Source organism: Bos mutus, chromosome 2 (assembly GCF_027580195.1).
Source record: "Bos mutus isolate GX-2022 chromosome 2, NWIPB_WYAK_1.1, whole genome shotgun sequence".
Taxonomy (NCBI): domain Eukaryota; kingdom Metazoa; phylum Chordata; class Mammalia; order Artiodactyla; family Bovidae; genus Bos; species Bos mutus.
In genome coordinates, this window is record NC_091618.1 from 4,762,402 (window position 1) to 4,780,908 (window position 18,507).

Sequence of the window (18,507 nt, forward strand, 5' to 3'; positions counted from 1 at the left end):
CTGTGCAATTACCCAAGACCATTTCTGTGTGCTTACCATTCTATAGTCTGCCTGGCACACAGGAGTTGCTCAAAAAATGGTAGTTACCACCACCACCAATCTTCCCATATTTCCTTAGATCCCAGGCCTCTAAGAGCCTGTGTTTGGGAACGTGCAAAAGAGGCCGCATGCAGGGCTGAGAACACAGGCATCAGGAGCTGAGGGATGTGTGTTCTAAGTCCCTGAACCTTTCTGAGCCTCAGTTTCCTCAGCCAATTAACCTGAAGATGAAATACGTCTGACACGTTGGTTACAAATGTTCTCATTATGACTGGTCGAAGTCTCAAGACTCCTCACTTTCTTTTGTACCAACTTCCCCCACCGAGCAACGTTCTGATGGCTGAAATGACAAAACAAAAAGCCGACAACAGTGCTGCCTCCAGAGCGGACGTGCAGTAAGTCAGGGTTGCCCAAGTGTGATCAATCACCCACCAGCATCAGAATAGGAAGCTGGAAGCTCACTGGAAACGTAACTTCCTGTCTGTACCCTACTCCATACAGACGGAGTCAGAGTGCGTGTGACAACGGCGATGAAACACGCCATTTGTCGCCAGAGCCCCTGAGGACTCTCACGCACACTTGGGCTTGAGAAGGGCTGCCACTAATACAATGGAGTCTACTGTTACCACCCACCTGCAGAAGTCCTGGGGCCCTGATGAGAAGCCCAGAGGCTGCGTGGATGGGGGTCGGAGCACCAGTCACCAGAAAGGCCCAGCCTATCATGACTGGTCTGCTTCCTCACGGCTTAGAAACGTGAGCACAGGCCTTGGAGTTAGACCAGCTGAGGAGCAAATTCTAGAGTATGTGCTTAGCTGTGTGCCCGTGGACGTGCAGCTCAAACTCTCTTTGTTGCCTTCTGCAGGCTTAAAATGGTGACAGTTCAGTCAGTTCAGTTCAGTCGCTCAGTCGTGTCCGACCCTATGGACCCCATGCAGCAAGCCAGGCCTCCCTGTCCATCACCAAGTCCCGGAGGTTACTCAAACTCATGTCCACTAAGTCCGTGATGCCTTCCAACCATCTCATCCTCTGTCATCTCCTTCTCCTCCCACCTTTAATCTTTCCCAGCATCAGAATCTTTTTCAATGTGTCAGCTTTTCGCAACAGGTGGCCAAAGGATTGGAGTTTCAGCTTCAATATCAGGATTGACTGGTTCGATCTCCTTTCAGTCCAAGGGACTCCCAAGAGTCTTCTCCAACACCATAGTTCAAAAGCATCAATTCTTCGGTGCTCAGCTTTCTTCACAGTCCAACTCTCACATCCATACATGACCACAGGAAAAACCAGAGCCTGGACTAGACGGACCTTTGTTGGCAAAGTAACATCTCTGCTTTTTAATATGCTGTCTAGGTTGGTCATAGCTTTCCTTCCAAAGAGTAAGCGTCTTTTAATTTCATGGCTGCAGTCACCATCTCCAGTGATTTTTGGAGCCCAACAAAATAAAGTCTGCCACTGTTGCCACTGTTTTCCCATCTATTTGCCATGAAGTGATGGGACCGGATGCCATGATCTTTGTTTTCTGAATGTTGAACTTTAAGCCAACTTTTTTACTCTCCTCTTTCACTTTCATGAAGAGGCTCTTTAGTTCTTCTTTGCTTTCTGCCATAAGTGTGGTGTCTTCTGCATATCTGAGGTTATTGATATTTCTCCTGGCAATCTTGATTCCAGCTTGTGCTTCATCCAGCCCAGAGTTTTTCATGATGTACTCTGCATATAAATTAAATAAGGAGGGTGACAATATACAGCCTTGACATATTCCTTTCCTATTTGGAACCAGTCTATTGTTCCATGTTGAGTTCTAACTGTTGCTTCCTGACCTGCATACAGATTTCTCAAGAGGCAGGTCAGGCGTTTTGCAGGCTTAAAATGGTGACAAGTGAAAGTGAAGTCGCTCAGTCATGTCCGACTGTTCGGGACCCCGTGGACCGTAGCCCACCAGGCTCCTCTGTCCATGGGATTCTCCAGGCAAGACTACTGGAGTGGGTTGCCATTTCCTTCTCCAGGGGATCTTCCCAACCCAGGGATTGAACCCAGGTCTCCTGTGTTGTAGGCAGATGCTTTAACCTCTGAGCCACCAGGGAAGCCCATCTAATTGCCGGGATTGTTGGAAAGATCTGAGAAGTGCGTTATGCAAAGTACATCTCAGGTTGCTGGGGGTGGGGGTTGGTGCAGGGAAGTGAGAAGAGCTGCAAAATGAAAGAGGAAATCCTTCACCGTCTCTTCGTGCCTGCTCTGCAGCCACAGGTGCACTGGCGGTGGAATCTGTGCGTCCTTCTCAGGACTGAAGTCCTGGCCATCAAGAGAGGACAGAGACTCTCCACGCAAGGCTGGTCAACCACCCACCACCCTGGTGGAAGCGGGAGGCAACAGGGTTTGAGAGGACAGGATCAGGGGTTGGATGAGAAATGGCTGGACAGTTGCCCAGGGTTCACACTCAGTGGCCCAGGACCAGAGGATTCACATCTCCTAAGGCTCACAGGGTAGTGAGGCCAAGCCAAGACAGACTCTTTAGATTTAAATTCTGGCTCTGCCTGGCTGGCGAACTCCTACTCATCCTTCAAGACCCAGCTCAAAATAATCACCACCCTGGGCCAAATCAGTCATCCAGCCTTTAAAGGCTGTGGCTTCTCACTTGTTGCCAGTTGACTTGTCTGTCTCTCCCACAGGCCTGGGAGTTCCTTGTTGGGGGGTGGGCAGAGATACCCCCATACCTGGCACAGAAGATGCATTCAGCAAATGCTGATTCAGCTTGAATTCCAACTTTTTTCAGCCTTCCGAATTCCCTTCCTCTCCCTGCTAAATGGCTCTATTCTAATCCTGTTTCTCTCCCAGATACAGGCCCTTTGTTTTCCAGGGTTTCAACTTCCAGATCCCTTTTTCCTCAAAGACACCAGCTCAAGCCAGAGCTGATGCTTAAGGGAGGATATACAGAAAGACCTCGTATTAACTTCTTAACTTTTGCTGGCTGCAGAGGACTTGCACGGAAGGGGAAGCAGTCAGGTCCACAAGACTGTTCTTTCCCTTCCTGAATCTTTGTCTCCCCATGAAGAGACCGCTCTAGATGACATCTAAGTCCCCATTTGCATGTGGCTCTCAAGAGACTGTGAATTCCCAGGCCCTGCCCTCCCTGTGGCTTCCCTCCCCACCCACCGGGGAAGCCCAGCAGGATACCCAGTAACCACCCATTCAGGGGCAGAGGAAGGTGAAGGACCGCTTTCTCGCGGCCACCTCCTGCCTCAGACCAGGCCGGAACACCCGGGAACCACAAAGCCCCAGGATGGCCTGGAGCCGGGCCATGGGAGCTGCAGCCTGTGGAGGAGGGGTGGGGGGAGGACTGGGAGCCCTGGAGGCTATCACTTCCTCCGCCTCACTTCTCGGCAGAGGGTGCGGAGGGGCCCTTCTTGCTCCATGTCCCTGGGTCCCCAGGGCCTGGGGTGCTGGGAAAGGGGTCCCTCTGGGAGGACCCGAAATTCACTCTGGAAGGCTGAGTTCAAAAGCAGGTCTTAAGACCGGTCTCTCTGACTCCAAGCGTCAGTTCTCTGCCCACCAGGCTCAGCTTCCAGGAACATCTTTAGCACCTGGGATGGCCCTGTCACCTCTCTCTCCTCCTCTGAAGCAGTTGCTCAAAGCCCCGGTCCTGGCCTAACAGAAGCCTCCTTTGCCCACAGGACAGGGGAAGGTGGCTCCCACTGGGCGCTGCCTCCCTGCCTCACTCCTGCCCCCTACAGGCCATCTCCCCACACAGCAGCCGGAGCCTTCCTAAAGCCAAATGCGTCCCCTCCCCGTCTGGAGCCCTGCAGCGGTTTCCCATCACTCTGAAAAATGAAATGCCAGACTTCCCTGGTGGCACACTGGACGGGAGTCCGCCTGCTGACGCAGGGGACACACGTTTGATCCCTGGTCCAGGAAGATGCCATATGCCGTGGCAACTAAACCCTGTGTGCCGTAACTACTGAGCCCGCAGGCCGCAACTACGGAAGCCCAAATGCTCTGGAGACTGTGCTCGGCGACAGAAGAAGCCACGGCAATGAGAAGCCCGTGGACCACACAGAAGAGCAGCTAGGCCCCGCCGGCCACAGCTAGAGAAAGCCCACGCACAGCAAGGAAGACCCAGTGCAACCAAAAATAAATTAATTAAAAGAGGAAATGCCAACTCCCCATGAACCAAGCCTGACAAGGCCCTGTAGGACCTGGCCTCTCCACACCCACCTCTTCCTACCCACTTCCCCCTTGCTCCCTCCATCCATCAGCCAGTCCCATCAGCCTTCCAGCCACTCATAATGTGCCTGATCCCTCATCTCTGTCTCAGGCCCTTTGCACTGGCTATCCTGTTTGGAATTCTCTCCTCTCCCCGCATCTCTGCCTGGCCGCCCCGTCCTCATCCTTCCCCAGCCATCTAGAGTTTCCCGTTCCCACAGCCTCATCCCCATGTTCCTTTTCTCTCCTCTCTCTGATGGGCTCTTTCTGGCTGACTGGTTTGCCTGTTTAAAATCTGTGGCTCCTTCTCCTAGAAGGCAGCTCCTTACAGGCAGGGGTTCTGCGGCCCCCACCATGAGGCAGGACCTCACTTCAGCCTTATCACCCTGCAGAAGAGGATGCAGTCACTTGCCCAAGGTCACAGAACCAGCAGCGGCAGGATTCAGACCCAGGGTGGCCCTGTTACCTTTGCAGAGCCTCCATGGGTGGGGCTCCCACCACCAGGGGCCCCCTCTGGCCAGGGGGAAATCTCATCCAGAGAGGACTGAGTCACGAGGAGGTATTTATCGAGGGTGCCAAGAATGAAGAGACGACCCACTTTCCTAAAGGGTCCTTCCTTGGAGATTCGGGACACAGGGGCACCGGAGCAAGCCCTGAGGTGGAGAAGCATAGAGCAATTGGGAGCAGATGCTCCCAGATGAGGGGAGCCCACCAAACCAGGGAGCCGCAGAAACCTTCAATCCACACCATGTTTGGGAGAAGCAGAAACTGAGGACCAGGGAGGGAAGGGACTTCCTAAGGTCCCACAGCCAATCAGTGGTAGAGCCTCACGGCCTGGGGTCCCCCGGGCCAGACTCCCGCCCTGCCCCGAGGACTGAGGGGCTTCTAGACAAAGCTCAGGATCTGGGCAGAGCCCCTGCCCAGAGGAGTCAGGTCCTGAGGCCATCGGCATAGGTCTGAAGCCTTAAGACAAAGCAAGGACTCAAATTCCATCTTTCTTTAGAAGGACATTCATCAGGCAGGTAGTCTAGGTTAGGCTGTGGGTCCAGGGCAAAGCGGTGAACAGAGCCCTCCTTGGGGAATGTGTGGCAGTTTCTAGGAAACACACACCGACCCTCCGACCCGCCCAGGAGACAGGCACGGGAATGTCACTGCCGCCCCTACCTGGAATCCACTCAAACACCATCCATGGACGTGCACGTGTACATCCAACCAGCTGCATGTAACAGAGCCCACAAAGGCATGAGTCCTGGCAACAGCTTGGAGGAGCTACACTCAGTGCTGACGGAAGCTGAAGGAAACCAGACCCAGGCATACATACATGTGAATTCACGCAGACAGAGTTCAGAATCAGGCCAAACAGAGGAACAGAAGATAGGTCAGCGGCCCCCTGAAGCAGGGGGATTGACATGGGAACTTCCCACGGGAAGTGGGGGCGGGGGGGCACGTGGGAACTCTCTGGCGGCGGCAGAAGGTTCTATATTTTGCTCTAGGTGGTGGTTATGTAAGTGTGTACATCTGTGAAAACTGAGCTGTACAAGATATGTGCATCTTGTGTAAATTATGCCGCAACTTTTTAATTTTACATTCATGGCTGTACTGGGTCTTCGGTGCGGTGCGTGGGCTTTCTCTAGCTGCGGTGGGCAGGGGCTTCTCTTGTTGCGACTCAGGGGCTCCAGAGCACGGACTCAGTGGTTGTGGCCCACGGGCTTAGCTGCTCTGTGGCCAGGTGGGATCTCAGCTCCCCAACCGGGGATCGAGTCCATGGCCCCTGCACCGGCAGGCGGATTCTTAACCACAGGACCGCCAGGAAAGTCCCTCTGCCACAATTTTTAAAAATTCACACTCATGCCCTCAAGAAGCACGCTGATAAGCAGGACCAGCGAGTGGTTCTCGTGACCATAAAAGAGGCTGATAAAACAGGCTGAGCCCCCTGGATGTGCCAGGAGGGAACTGGGTTCTTCCGAAACAGCATCTGATACAAGTGTTTCAACTGGAATACAAAACAGGCGCCACCATCTCCATACTAGAGACGGGGAAAACGAAGCTCAGAGAGGTGGCATGCTGTCCCAGGTGACAGCGCAAAAAGCGAGGGAGCCAGGCTGGACCCTGGCCCACACCTGCCGGCCGGCAGCTGCCCCCTCCCTGTCTGCCCTGCCCCACGCCCCCTCCTCTCCAGGGCTGGAGGCAACGGCCCCTCTCTGTACTGGACGCGAAGCTCCTGTGAACTAACTGCTTCGGAAATGCATCCGTCCTCCCCTCTGCCTCCTCCCTCACCCCTCTCACGCCACAGATCGCTGAGGTCAGTCCTGGACCTGGGTGTGTGCGTGTGTGTGTGTGGTGTTAACCCAGGGGCTTTTTCAACTCGTGTGTGTGTGTGTGTGTGTGTGTGTGTTTGTGGTGTTAATCCAAGGGCTTTTTCAACTCCTGGGTTCCCCTAGCCCAAGTACTAGGAGGGTTTGAGGTTACAGTTCCCACCCTTGGTTCTTGTTCCCAAGTGATGCAACCCAGTGCCTGGATCCAGAGGATTATCAAATGTTTATCTGGAATAACAGCCACCACCACCACTTACTCACTTCTTGTGTTTATGTGTGTTAGTTGCTCAGGCGTGTACGACTCTTTGCAACCCCATGGACTGTGGCTTGCCAGGCTCCTCTGTCCACAGGGATTCTCCAGGCAAGAATACTGTAGTGGGTTGCCATGCCCTCCTCCAGGGGATCTTCCTGTCCCAGGGATTGAACCCGGGTCTCCAGCACAGCAGGCAGATTCTTTACTGTCTGAGCCACCAAGGACGCCCCACTCACTTCTTATCTTGTGCCCCAAACTCTGCGCATCAGTGTGTCATCTTGTTAATCCTCACCAGTGATCCTCCAAGACAGGTCCGTTAGCAGCTGATTTTACAGACTGGGGAAACTGAAGCTCGAAGGGGCTGACCTCCCACAGCCTCGCAGGGAGGAAATGCAGAGCTGAGATGGAAACCCCAGACTGGCCAACTCCACACCCGTGCTCTGAACCAGAGCATCATGCTTGGAATCCTGCATATCACAGCTGAAAAGGACCCCTTGAATCGGTCTGTTCTAGCCACGCCATTTTACAGATGGTAAAACTAAGTGCGTCTTGCGGAGGGCCGTAGGCTGAAGCTACATCTCTGCCCTTGGCCTTGCCTTTGGTGACCAGCTCCGGGAAGGCCCGCACACTGGGGGCGGCGCGTGGGAGGCAGGCTCGGTTCCAGGAGAGCTAAATATTGACTCTGCGGTGTTTACCCTGTAACCTGACTCCTGCCTGCTGCCCACAGCCCTCTCCGGCCTTCCAGCCGAGGAGGGGAGGAGCTGGTGGGGAGGAGCCTGGGGAAGAGGAGGGTTTGTCTTCTGGGTCAGGGGCCGCTCCTCACAATCGGGGAGCATGAGGTCAGGAGGCTGGGGATGTCTCCAGCCAGGGGCCACTGGGGACCTGGTCTGGGGCCCCCGGGGCAATGCCAGGAGCTGGGAGACAGGGGTCTGGGCTGGGGGACAAGGGCCTGGGTTTCAGCCCTGGCTTGGCCACCTGTTGGCCGTGGGATCACGGACAGGTGGAGAAGGGGGTGGGCGGAAGGACCTCACCAACTGTCAAGTGCCGGGCAAAGGTGAAATGAATACGTCGGCCTGGCCAGCGTCCAGCCCCAACCAGCTCCCAGGGTCTCTGGCCATAGCCCAACAGTCCCATCCCCGTCCCCAGGGGGTTTCCCAGGAAGGCTGTTTCCGCCAAACCGAGTGGCAGTGTGGGATTGAGGCCAGGATCCTGAGTGATCGGGAGGCTGCTGCCCGCTTACAGGTCCTAACTCCCCGCTGGTCACTGAGCCTCAGCCTTCCCAGGTCCGTAATGGGGATGAAGCTGCTCCCTGCAGTTGGTGTGACGGTCACAAGGGTGACACGTAAGTGCCAGGCACATGGTGGACGCTCACCTTACCCCTCAGTCTTTCCTCCTGTAAGATAGCGCTGTTGAATTAGGCGGTTACAAATCCCCCTTTAACACAAGCACTCCAAGATTTTAAGGAGATCGAGCAGCCAGGCCCACCTCCCTGAAGTTGGATCCTCCTTCAGCTTATTTCCTGAATGTTTTCCAGAAACTTGTTCCTCTGTTTACATCTGCCCCTCACTAACTCCCCCACCAGGAGGCCTGTGGGGAGAGGGAGCCTTTCTGAGGCTTGTCAGTGAGCCGAGACAGGCCTGGGCACCCCATCCTCAGGACCACTGGGGAAAGGGCAGGACCCCCGGGTCCTAGACTCCCAGCGCCCTCCTCTGGCAGTGGGGTTCAGTCAGCACTGGTTACTCATTAAATTTTGCCCCCTGCCAGACTATACCTCTTTCAGTTCAGTTCAGTCCCTCAGTCGTGTCCGACTCTTTGCAACCCCATGGATTGCAGCACGCCAGGCTCCCCTGTCCATCACCAACTCCCGGAGTTCACCCAGACTCATGTCCATCGAGTCTGTGATGCCGTCCAGCCATCTCATCCTCTGTCACCCCTTCTCCTCCCGCCCTCAATCTTTCCAGCATCAGGGTCCTTCCCAGTGAGTCAGTATCTCCTTACTGTCCTCTCTCCAAAGCTTAGCTCCTTGGAAGCCTTCCATTCCATTCACTGTGGCCCAAGGAAGTAGTTCAAATGCCGCCTCCTCTGGAAAGCCTTCCCTGATACACCCCCATGGCCAGGGGGACCCTGAAGCTGCATCCCCATTTTCTACCTTGTTTCAGAACTTTTTGGAAACTTCACCTTTCTCGTTTGTTAGATCAAAGTTCCCAGAGACTCGCTAGTTATTTGCATGAAATCAGGAGAAGAGGAAGGTCCACGCCAACAGGGCAGGGGGCTCTGGGAGACCTCTAGGGCCAGACCCCCTCCTCGCCGCACCGCCCACCCTGGGCAGCATGATGGGAGTGTGAGGTAGGGTTGGGGGGCAGCAGTGGGTATTCAGACCACTGTGGTCTCTCCTGGGGCCGCTCTAGCGGTCTCCTAATGGGTTTCCCGGCCTCCAGCCTTGCCCTTTCCCTCCATTCTCCGCAAAGCAGCCTCTGCGATGATCTCAAAAATGCAGACCTGACCACGTCACTCCCCTCACTGCCCTTAGGATCCAGCCCCAAATCTTGAACCGGGCCCTCCCTGTACCCGCCCACCCCGGCCACCTACCAAGCGTCATCTTCTGAGCCTGCAGGCAAATTAACTCCCGAGAGCATCAAGTTTTGTCCCATCTCCCACTTACCGCTTCCCCCGCCTGGAATGCTCTTCCCGGTCTCGCCCATTCTTTAAGGCCACAACCTTCATGGCATGTCCTCTAGGGCAGCCTTTCTCCAGCCCCAGGTTGCCCTATCTGTGCCACAGCACCCTGTGTGTCTCCTTGGTAACAGAAATCACACTTGTAATTTCCTACTCCATATCTCCTGATTGCCGGCCTGAAAAACAGACCTCCCAGTCTCATCCACACTGATGCCCACAGCCCCAGCTCCTGGCATTATGCCAGGCATACTTTTTTGGTGGATGAATGAATGGGTGGATGAATGAATGGATGCAGCACTTTGACCAGGGCGAGGCGCTTACCTAGTTAACTGAAAAGAAAAAATTGAGGGGAACAAAAAGTCGTAAACATTTGCTGATGGCTCCTCCCTTGTTGCTGTCACCGCAGACATCAAAGCGTGGACTTTGGCCAAGCTGTTTGTGTCTAGGCCAACACCTGAAATTTTCTGCTGAACCCACCCCGTAGCCCGCCTACTACTTAAATCCTACTTCTCCCCCAGGATAGGGCTTGGTCTCTCCAACTCCATCTGGGAAACAATGTATCTATTCTTTAACAAAAGTTAATAAGGTGCCTATAAGCAATGACCCAATAGCACAGTGGCCTGGCCACACTGGGGAAAGATACTTTGTACTCTGGGAACTCCCTGCAGACTGGTTCGGGGGCATGTAGCTGGCCTCCCATCTTCAATCAGTCATTTTGTTGTTGTTGTTCAGTCGCTCAGTTGCATCCGACTTTCTGTGACCCCATGGACTGCAGCACGCCAGGCTTCCCTGTCCTTCACCATCTCCCAGAGCTTGCTCAAACTCATTGAGTCGGTGATGCCATCCAACCATCTCATCCTCTGTCGTCCCCTTCTCCTCCTGCAAGTTCTCAACAGTTTGTGAAGCATTTCTGTGTCGCGTACCAGGTGGTACTGGCCTGTGATCCTGACAAGGAGCAAATCTGCCACACTTGGCAGGAAAGGGGGCACAGAGAGAAGGAACAGGTGATCCAAAGTCACGCAGCAAGTGGGTGGTACATCCAGTCTTGACCCTTGGAAGCTGGACCCGGTTCTCAGCTCAGCCACCTACAGTAAAGATGACTGCCAACCCTCCAGCTCAACCCCTAGTTGGGAAGGTAAAGAAACATTCTCAGGGCTCCACAAGAGCAGGCTGGGCCTCCTTCCCCCACACTGTCTGTCTGGGAACCCCCCAGACATCCAGGAGGTTTGTGCCTGCTCTGGTCCCATCTTGCTGTGTGACCCTGGACAATGTCCTTTGCCTCTCTGTGCCTGCTGCTGGGCAGTATAAGGACAACCAGAGACAGAGGCACAAAAAGCCTCCTGAGAACCCTCATCTCCCAAGCCTGCGGGGCAGGGGCGGGGCGGGGGGGGGCGGCAGGGCGTCTACTTGAAACCTCTGAGAGCAGCGCTGACTCCCTGTCAAGGCGTTAGAGACCAAGGTGGGAAGCTGGGGACCATCAAGGAGATGGAGACAGGACACAGGAAACAGCCCACGCGCTCTCTGAGCAGAGCCCCGTTAGGAACCCAGGGGCCAGGGGAAACTTGGCAATGCTGGCAAGAACGCTGAATTGTTTAAAACCCGTGGAGCAGGAGAGCCAAGGAATAAACACTCTAGCAGCCCTGAATCACCCCCACCTCAGGAATGAGCGCAGGGCCTGGTGTTTAGGAGAAACCAAAATGACAGGGGCCGAGGAGCCTGACGTCTGCTTCTTCCCACCCGCTTGCAGTGGACCAGCTACCCACCGTGGAGCTCCGGCCCCTCGGCCTGCCCCAGCCTCCCACCATCCAGCCCCAGCAGCGTCCCCTGCCACCTTCTCCTCTCTCCTGCCGCTCCGGTGCCCACATGCCGACCAAGCCCCATTGGGCCCTTTCCAAGAATACTTCCCACACTCCCACACCTGTGCTCGCACAGGTGCCCTGACCTGGGATGTTCTCTCCAATTCAGATGCCACCTGCTTGGTGAAGCTTTCTCCCACCTCTCCATCCAGAAGGGAGCCCTCCCCTGGCAGCATTGCGCCACCTCTCTTAAAGACATGCCACCTGGCCTGAGGATGGTGTGGACATTTATGGACTAATGAAAGCCCTCTTTTTTTTTTTGTTTGGCCATGCTATGTGCCATGTGGGATCTTAATTCCCTGACCAGGGATTGAACCCGGGCGCCCTGCAGTGGAAGCGCAGCCCCTAACCCCCGGGTGGCCAGGGGAAGTCCCACAGAAGTGCTCTTACCATGGTGTTTATGACCATATTTTTCCTCCCTAGATAGGACTTGGCATATAGAAGAGTTCAATAAATCTTTGTTGAATGATGAGCTAATGCCCAATTTTCTAAGTATCACCTTCCCCTTTTTCTCCCCACATGATAAACTTTAATCATTCTTCTGTACTCAGCAAATAGGTTAGATGTCAGGTAGAACTTCCTACCTGGAGCTTAAGGTTGTATCAGAAAGGAAACTAAGCTGTATTCAAGTAAAGCCCTCTTGCTGGGTTAGCTCAGCAAATCTGTACCCCATCCGTGGGAGATAAGACATATTGTCTCATTTCACAGGTGAAGAGGAAACGGAAACTCAGAGGTGATGATGTCACGTGTCCCTCTGGGGAAGTAGAGGAGCCAGAATTCAAACCCAAGTCTGTTTAAGGACAAAACCAGGGGTCTTTCTGACAGGCTGGAAGGTTGTAAGGCTCTGAAAAGTATCACCAAGGCACAGTGACCTCGCCTTCTTTAACTGATTTTTGAGAAGGATAAATTTCTCTTTCTGAGTAACTAAGGTCAGGGTGGGCTTGGAGGCAGAGTGGATGATATGACCTCAAAGTCACCCTTTTTTTATTTCCCATATACTGAGACCTTAAATCAAGTGCCGATCCACTTGGGAGTGAGCACCCTGCCACTGCAACTGTTCACGAGGAGCGATCCAGGGGGGAGGCTCCTGATCAAAGAGGTAGGTTGGATCCAAGATGGTCTCTAAGCGCCTCTAGGTGCGGAGTCAAGCCATAACTTCATTATTACTGACTCTGGAGTGGCTCGTGGTGGTGCAGGGGAGGCAGACACTCGTGGGTGAGAAAAGAGGGGACTGGCTTGAAGGGAAGAAGAACGGGATATTCCGTGGGACTGGCAGCCACCATCACTGACTCATGCCCTCCTCAGGCCCTACATGGTGCCTTGTATCCACTCCACAGGGCACAGAGCAGGACTAGAGAGAGAATCGGAGGGGCCTGCCCTTGGAGAAAACAAGCCACAGAGAAGTAGGTGGCCTTGGCCTCCATAATGGCAAGGTGGTCACCAGGCCCCAGAGAGGTACTGAAAGATCTTGGCTTTCCTTCCAGAACAACCCTCCTCTCTAAAACAGCCTCAACGAATTCAGCCTGATCAAACGGATTTCTCTCCGGGGACTTCAGAAACACCACCCCCCCTCCCCCGCCCCGCCGAAGTCCCCATGTCCCTTCTCCCGGGTGCCACTGCCCATCCGAGTCAGTGGCCTCAGCAACCCCCTCCGATAAAGACCCATTACTGGGACATGCTGGGGAGACCAGATCGCTGGGCTTAGGGTCCCCCCAGAGGCCCCTGGTCTCTGACAGCATCCACTCTCAACCCTCAGGGCATAGTGGATCCGTAGTCCCGGGGCGCCCGAACTACGCCTCCGAAGCTCTCGGCGCAACCATCCACGACGCTCCAAGCCGAGCCTCAGTCCTAGACTCGCCTCAGAGTCCCGGGACACTCAGGTCCTACCGAATCCAGCGCTTCGGATGGTCCCCGACCCCTTACGGAACCCGCCGAGGGTCTCCAAGCCCAGCCACGTTCAGGGACTTCCGGACACCCTAGCGCAAAACCACACCAAGGGAGCAAGAACCGAAGCGGCCACCCCGACCCCCTCCAGCCGCCCCCGACGGAACAGAGCGCGGCGCCGCCAGGCGAGCAGAGCGCGGCGCCGCCAGGCGAGCAGAGCGCGGCCCGCGCGCCCTCCGACTTGCACACCTCCCCACAGCCGCAGCCGGCTCCCAGGCCCCCCGCGCACCGGGCCGGCCCCGAGTCCCACGGTCGAGGCGGGCCGGGCGCGGCACTCACCATCGCTCGCGCGCTCCGCTCCGGCCCCGCGCCGCGCTCCCGGCCCCACTCCCGGGTCTTGGCCGCGCTGCCCGGACGGCGAGATTCGGACCCCGCGAGTGAGCGCGGCTCGCGCTACTGAGCCCCGGGAGGCGGGCCCGCCGACGGACCAATGGCGAGGCGCGGGGGCGCGGGGCCCGGGCGGCGCGGCCAATCACGCCCGGGGCCGCCTTCCCCGCCCGCGCCCGCGCCTTAACTCTCGGTGCGCCGGGGCCGGGGCCGGGGGGCCGCGTGCGCACCCCCGAGGGCCGACTCGGGCTGGGGCTCCGGCGCCGGGCGCGGGCTCCAGACCTCGCCGAGACCCGGCTCGGGACCGGCCAAGGCCAGGGAGCCGCTCAGCTGCGTTCGGTGCGCGGCGCCGGGAGCCTCGGCGACCTTTGTCTTCCTGCTTGGTGCCTGCACGGAGTGTGAGCCAGGGCATTGCAGCTGCGCGCGCGCGCGCGCGTGTGTGTGTGTGTGTGTGTGTGTGTGTGTGTGTGTGCGCGCTACACCGGTCTGTATGTCAGGGAAGGACTGTCTCTACATGTGGTTGTGTGATTGCCTGAGTGAAGGAAGTGTGTGTCTGTGTGTTTGTATGGTGTGTGATCTGTACTCTTGGGCCTGTTGTGCACACACGCTGGTATGGTAGAAAGATATTCTGTGCCTCAGCTGTAAACAAGTAGAAACCAAATCCTGTGGTTTTGTGGTGTAGCCTGTGTTTGTTCGCATGTGCAGACCTGCGAGGGCCGTGGCTATTATTTGGAACAACTGTATATGCAGCCCAGTTTGTGAAAAAGAGAGAGAGAGAAAGATACAGCCAGAGTGTGTTTTGTCCGTGTGACTTTGTGATTGTGTTGTGTTGAGAAAGAGAAATTAATGCGGGTTAATTTCTGGGATAAGTGGATGGTTAGGAGAAACAGACATTCCAGAGAACATGGGAGTTGGGACACTGAAGGATGTGTAAGAGTTCATCCTGGGCACAGTGTGCCAGGAGCCAAATGAGACCATGGAACCTGGGCAGTGTATGTGGCCACCTGGTGGGCAGGGAGGGGGCTGGGGAAATAACTCTCCCTGTTTCCGTTCAACAGCCTTCTGAATTCTCCAGCTTGGAGGGAAGCAGACAGGGAGGGGGGCCACTTGCCAGAATTCACAAAGTTTGTTGAGTGCCACGGATTGAAAGAAGGGAGAGGTGGGCCCTGCCCTGAAGGTGCCCAGATCTTCTCTGGACTGAAGGTCTGTGCCTTCTCTCCATCCTGGAGGACTGATAACTTATACTATCAGCTGCCCAGACCATTCCTGGGAACTGCATCCTAATGCCTGGAGGGACATTCTGAGATCCAGGGAGACCGGAAAATGGAACCAGTTATCCTGGCAGTCCACTTACCAGTGATGTAATTCAGGGGATTCCCTTCTCTCTGAGCCTTGGTTTTCTCCTCTGTAAAGTAGAATTTGTAATTCCTGCCTACCCCTCAGTACTGATGTGAAGATTTAATGAGTTTGTGTACACATGGGCTCTTTGTAAGCTATGAATCACTGGAAAATGTTGAGCGTTACTCCATTTCTATAAAGTCCAAAGCACTTTGATGCTGTCAGAAGCCAGCCTTGCCTTTGTGGAAGGAATGACTGGAATGGGGGCACCAGGGGACTTCCAGGTGCTGGTAGAGGGTGGCTTGCGGGTGGGAGGGCTGGGTACAGGGATGTGCTGTCTGTGAAGCCTCCTTAGGATCTGTGCCTTTTTTCTGTATGTGTCATACTCCAACAGCATGTTCCGAAAAGAAGAGAAGAAAGGTCAGGTATCCTGACCGCAGTTCTTTCGCTCGCATGATGGGCATCCTGGATTGCTGGATCAGTGAGGCAGGAGCTGGGCTGAGTACTGGAGATGTACAACAGTGAACACGACAGGATCCTGACCCTTCCAGAAAACCGAGGAGAAAGGGCGTGGCTTTTCCACTTCTGAAGGGGACACACCGGCAGGGGAGGCGCATACCCAGAGGCAGACCCTGCTCTGGCGGCAGAACCAGGACTAGAACTGAGGACTTCCAGCACTCGAGCTGTCTTCTGTGTTCCATCCCACAGGCTGCCTGGGAAAGACAGGCCCTGGTCTTCATGCTGCTCGGGGCACAGCAGGGAGAAGATGTGCTGCCCATTCTGACCCTCACCCCCAGCTCCTCGGGGGTCCCCAGTATTCCCCTCCCCAAACAGCCTCATGGGAACAAACCTGTTCTACAGATACCATGATTCCCACCCCGGCCCCATGTTACAGGTGAGGAAAGTGAACGTTCAGAGAGGGAAAGTGACTCCCCCAAGGTGACACAGCGAGCCTAGGAGGACTTGCTCCTTCGTTCTGGCGCCATACTGCTTCTGTTGGCCTTTGTGGGCTCGCTGTGCTGACAGAAACATGGGCAGTTGTGTGGCAGGAGAACCCGATTCCCTTGTCAGGCTCCTATAGACTGGATGTTGAGGATGCTTCTGCCAAACACTCAGGTTTCTGGGTACAGTAGTCAGAGCATCAGGGCTCGAACTGGCAGAAAACCTACCTTAAAATGGTAAGGACAGGGTCGAGCAAGCTCTAGGCATGGCTGCACTGAGGAGCTCAGATGATGTCGTCAGGATTCAGGGTCAGTCTCTTGGTCCCTCAAGATTCTTTCCCTCCCTACTGATCTCATTCTCTGGCAGGCTCTCCTCCTAATCACAAAGTGGCTGCCAGCAGCTCTAGCCATGCGTCCTAATCTCCCACAGCTCCAGCAGAAACAGAGACTCTTTTCCCAACTGTTCTAACAGCATTCGCCAAACCAAGTCTCATTGGCTGTTACTGAAATATGTATCCATTCCTTGGCCAGTCAGTGTGACCAAGGGTTCTGATTGGCCAGGCCACCGAGCCTGAGGGTCTCAGAGGTACCTGGTGTTTGAAGTCCATGTGGGTCTAGCTATCCCAGCCTCAGGACTCAGCAAGATCCAAGTGTGAAAAGTGAAAGTGAAAGTTGATCAGTCGTGTCCGACTCTTTACAACCCCATGGACTATGCATGGAATTCTCCAGGCCAGAATACTGGAGTGGATAGCCATTTCCTTCACCAGGGGATCTTCCCAATGCAGGTCCAAGAAGAATCCTCCAGAATTTGTAGAGAGGCTTATATTTCATAGGCCTTCAATAAATGGCAACAGTTTTTATTGGTATTCTTCCTCCACTTTTCCTCTGTTATCGTCTTGATGGTAATGTCTAGCATACAGTGGGTACCCAAGGAATCCTTAGTGGTTAACTGATTTGGATAGGGGGTTGCTGATACCACGTACCAAGTCAGAGTCTGGATAGATTGGACAGCTATAGGTCTGCAGACAAAATGAGACTCATTAAAAGAGCTATTCGATTTTTTATTTTGTCTTGTCTTCCATAACAGAACTGAAGCTATAGTCTAGAGCTCCTGGAGAGTATCACCAGACTCTCTAGGAACAGACTCCCCTATCACACACACCCACCCACCAGCCTGTCTAAGAGGATGTAGTAAGGAGGAGCCCGTTAGGAGGTTGGTCCAGGAGGGCAGGCAGAGCTTGTCAGATCCAATTAGACTATTTCTTGACTCACCCAATGCTGTAGAGAGGTTGCCTGGGATGGGGCTGGGGACCAGGATGTTCCAGCCTGATCCTTTTCTCCTTGGGCCACTAGCTACTCTGATTCAGTTGGGCAGTTTGAGTTTCTGTGAGGGATTGGAGGTCCATTAAGTCCTGACCAACAGTAGATGCTGTTTATCAAATGTGCCCTGGGCCCCATACTTGGCACTTTACATGATTTAAATACAGGACCATTGGAACATATTTTGGATGCTCACATTATACCTGCTTTTCCTTTACTAAAAAAAATTATTTATTTATGGCTGCACTGGGTCTTCCTTGCTGTATGCGGGCTTTCTCTAGCTGTGGCAAGCAGGGGTTTTCTCACTGCAGTGGCTTCTCCCCTTGCAGAGCGCAGGACCTAGATGTGCGGGCTTCAGTAGTTACCCCTCAGAGGAGGCTTAGTTACCCCTTGGCATGTGGAATCTTCCTGGACCAGGGATGGAACCTGTGTCCCCTGCATTGGCAGGCAGATTTCTTAACCACTGGACCACCAGGGAAGTCCCCCTCCTACCTTTCAGGAAGAAAACTGTAGTTCAGGTATCTTCAGCCTGGCTTTGTCCTGTGGATCTGAGTAACAGGGTGAGGGAGGAGAAAGACAGAAGCCAGGAGAGACAGGGCAGAGGATGCTGGAAGGGAGGAGACGGGAGAGGCTGGAGCAGGAGCCAGGGAGCCAGAGCCATGAAGCCTGAGCTTTGAGAAAATATTTGAGGGACTCTGAAGACAGATGTGTGTGCTGTGTGCAGAGGGTGGGAGGGAAGAAGAGAAGAAGGAACAAAGAGAGGAAAAGGAATGTTAAGAAGTTATGTTGAAATTATGCATGAAATCTTTAAATGAATGAAATCTTTAACATTTTTGGAAGTACTGAATAAACATTTGAATTGCTTTTTTTTTTTTTGTGGTGGGGAAAGGAAATGATATTTCTAATTCAATAAGGATTTGAGACTGGCCTCAAAGTGGCTCAGCTTTTATCCAGGTTACTCTTCTTATAAACAAAAAATGAGATTACACAATAATAAGATTGCTAAAATGCATTGCCTGCTTACTGTATGCCAGACAGTGTGCTAATCACTCTTCCGTATTGTTTAAGTCTGTAATACCCACGGGGGAGGATACTGCTATCTCACTTTACAAATGAGGAAACCGAGGCTCAGAGAAGCAAAGCAACTGGCCCAAGGTCACATAGCCAGAAAGTAGGGAGCAGGGATGATATAGCTTCTCTTTTTCTTTTCTTTGGGGGAGGGGCGGGGGAGGGGAAAGTACAGAGTCTTAACCACTAGACCACCAGGGAAGTCCCTGAAATAACTTCTCTGATTTTAATCTTCT

General features: G+C 54.2%; 1 protein-coding gene and 1 long non-coding RNA gene across 3 annotated transcripts in view; one reads left to right on the plus strand and one right to left on the minus strand.

Moving 5' to 3' along the window:
* Nucleotides 1-13,696, minus strand: part of ECE1 (endothelin converting enzyme 1) — a 125,186-nt gene extending 111,490 nt beyond the window's left edge. Inside the window, exon 1 of the mRNA XM_070382638.1 lies at nucleotides 13,557-13,696. Coding sequence (XP_070238739.1) covers nucleotides 13,557-13,559 — 3 coding nt within the window. The 5' untranslated portion in view covers nucleotides 13,560-13,696. The remainder of the gene's footprint in view (nucleotides 1-13,556) is intronic.
* Nucleotides 13,697-13,807: 111 nt separating this feature from the next.
* On the plus strand, nucleotides 13,808-18,358 carry LOC138990719 (uncharacterized). Of its 2 annotated transcripts, none has more exons than XR_011466809.1 (3): nucleotides 13,808-13,943; nucleotides 14,663-14,807; nucleotides 15,337-18,358. It is a non-coding gene; the product is annotated as an uncharacterized lncRNA (long non-coding RNA). The 2 variants fall into 2 exon arrangements; XR_011466808.1 differs by having other exon boundaries at nucleotides 13,824-14,002.
* The last annotated feature ends 149 nt before the right edge of the window (nucleotides 18,359-18,507 follow it).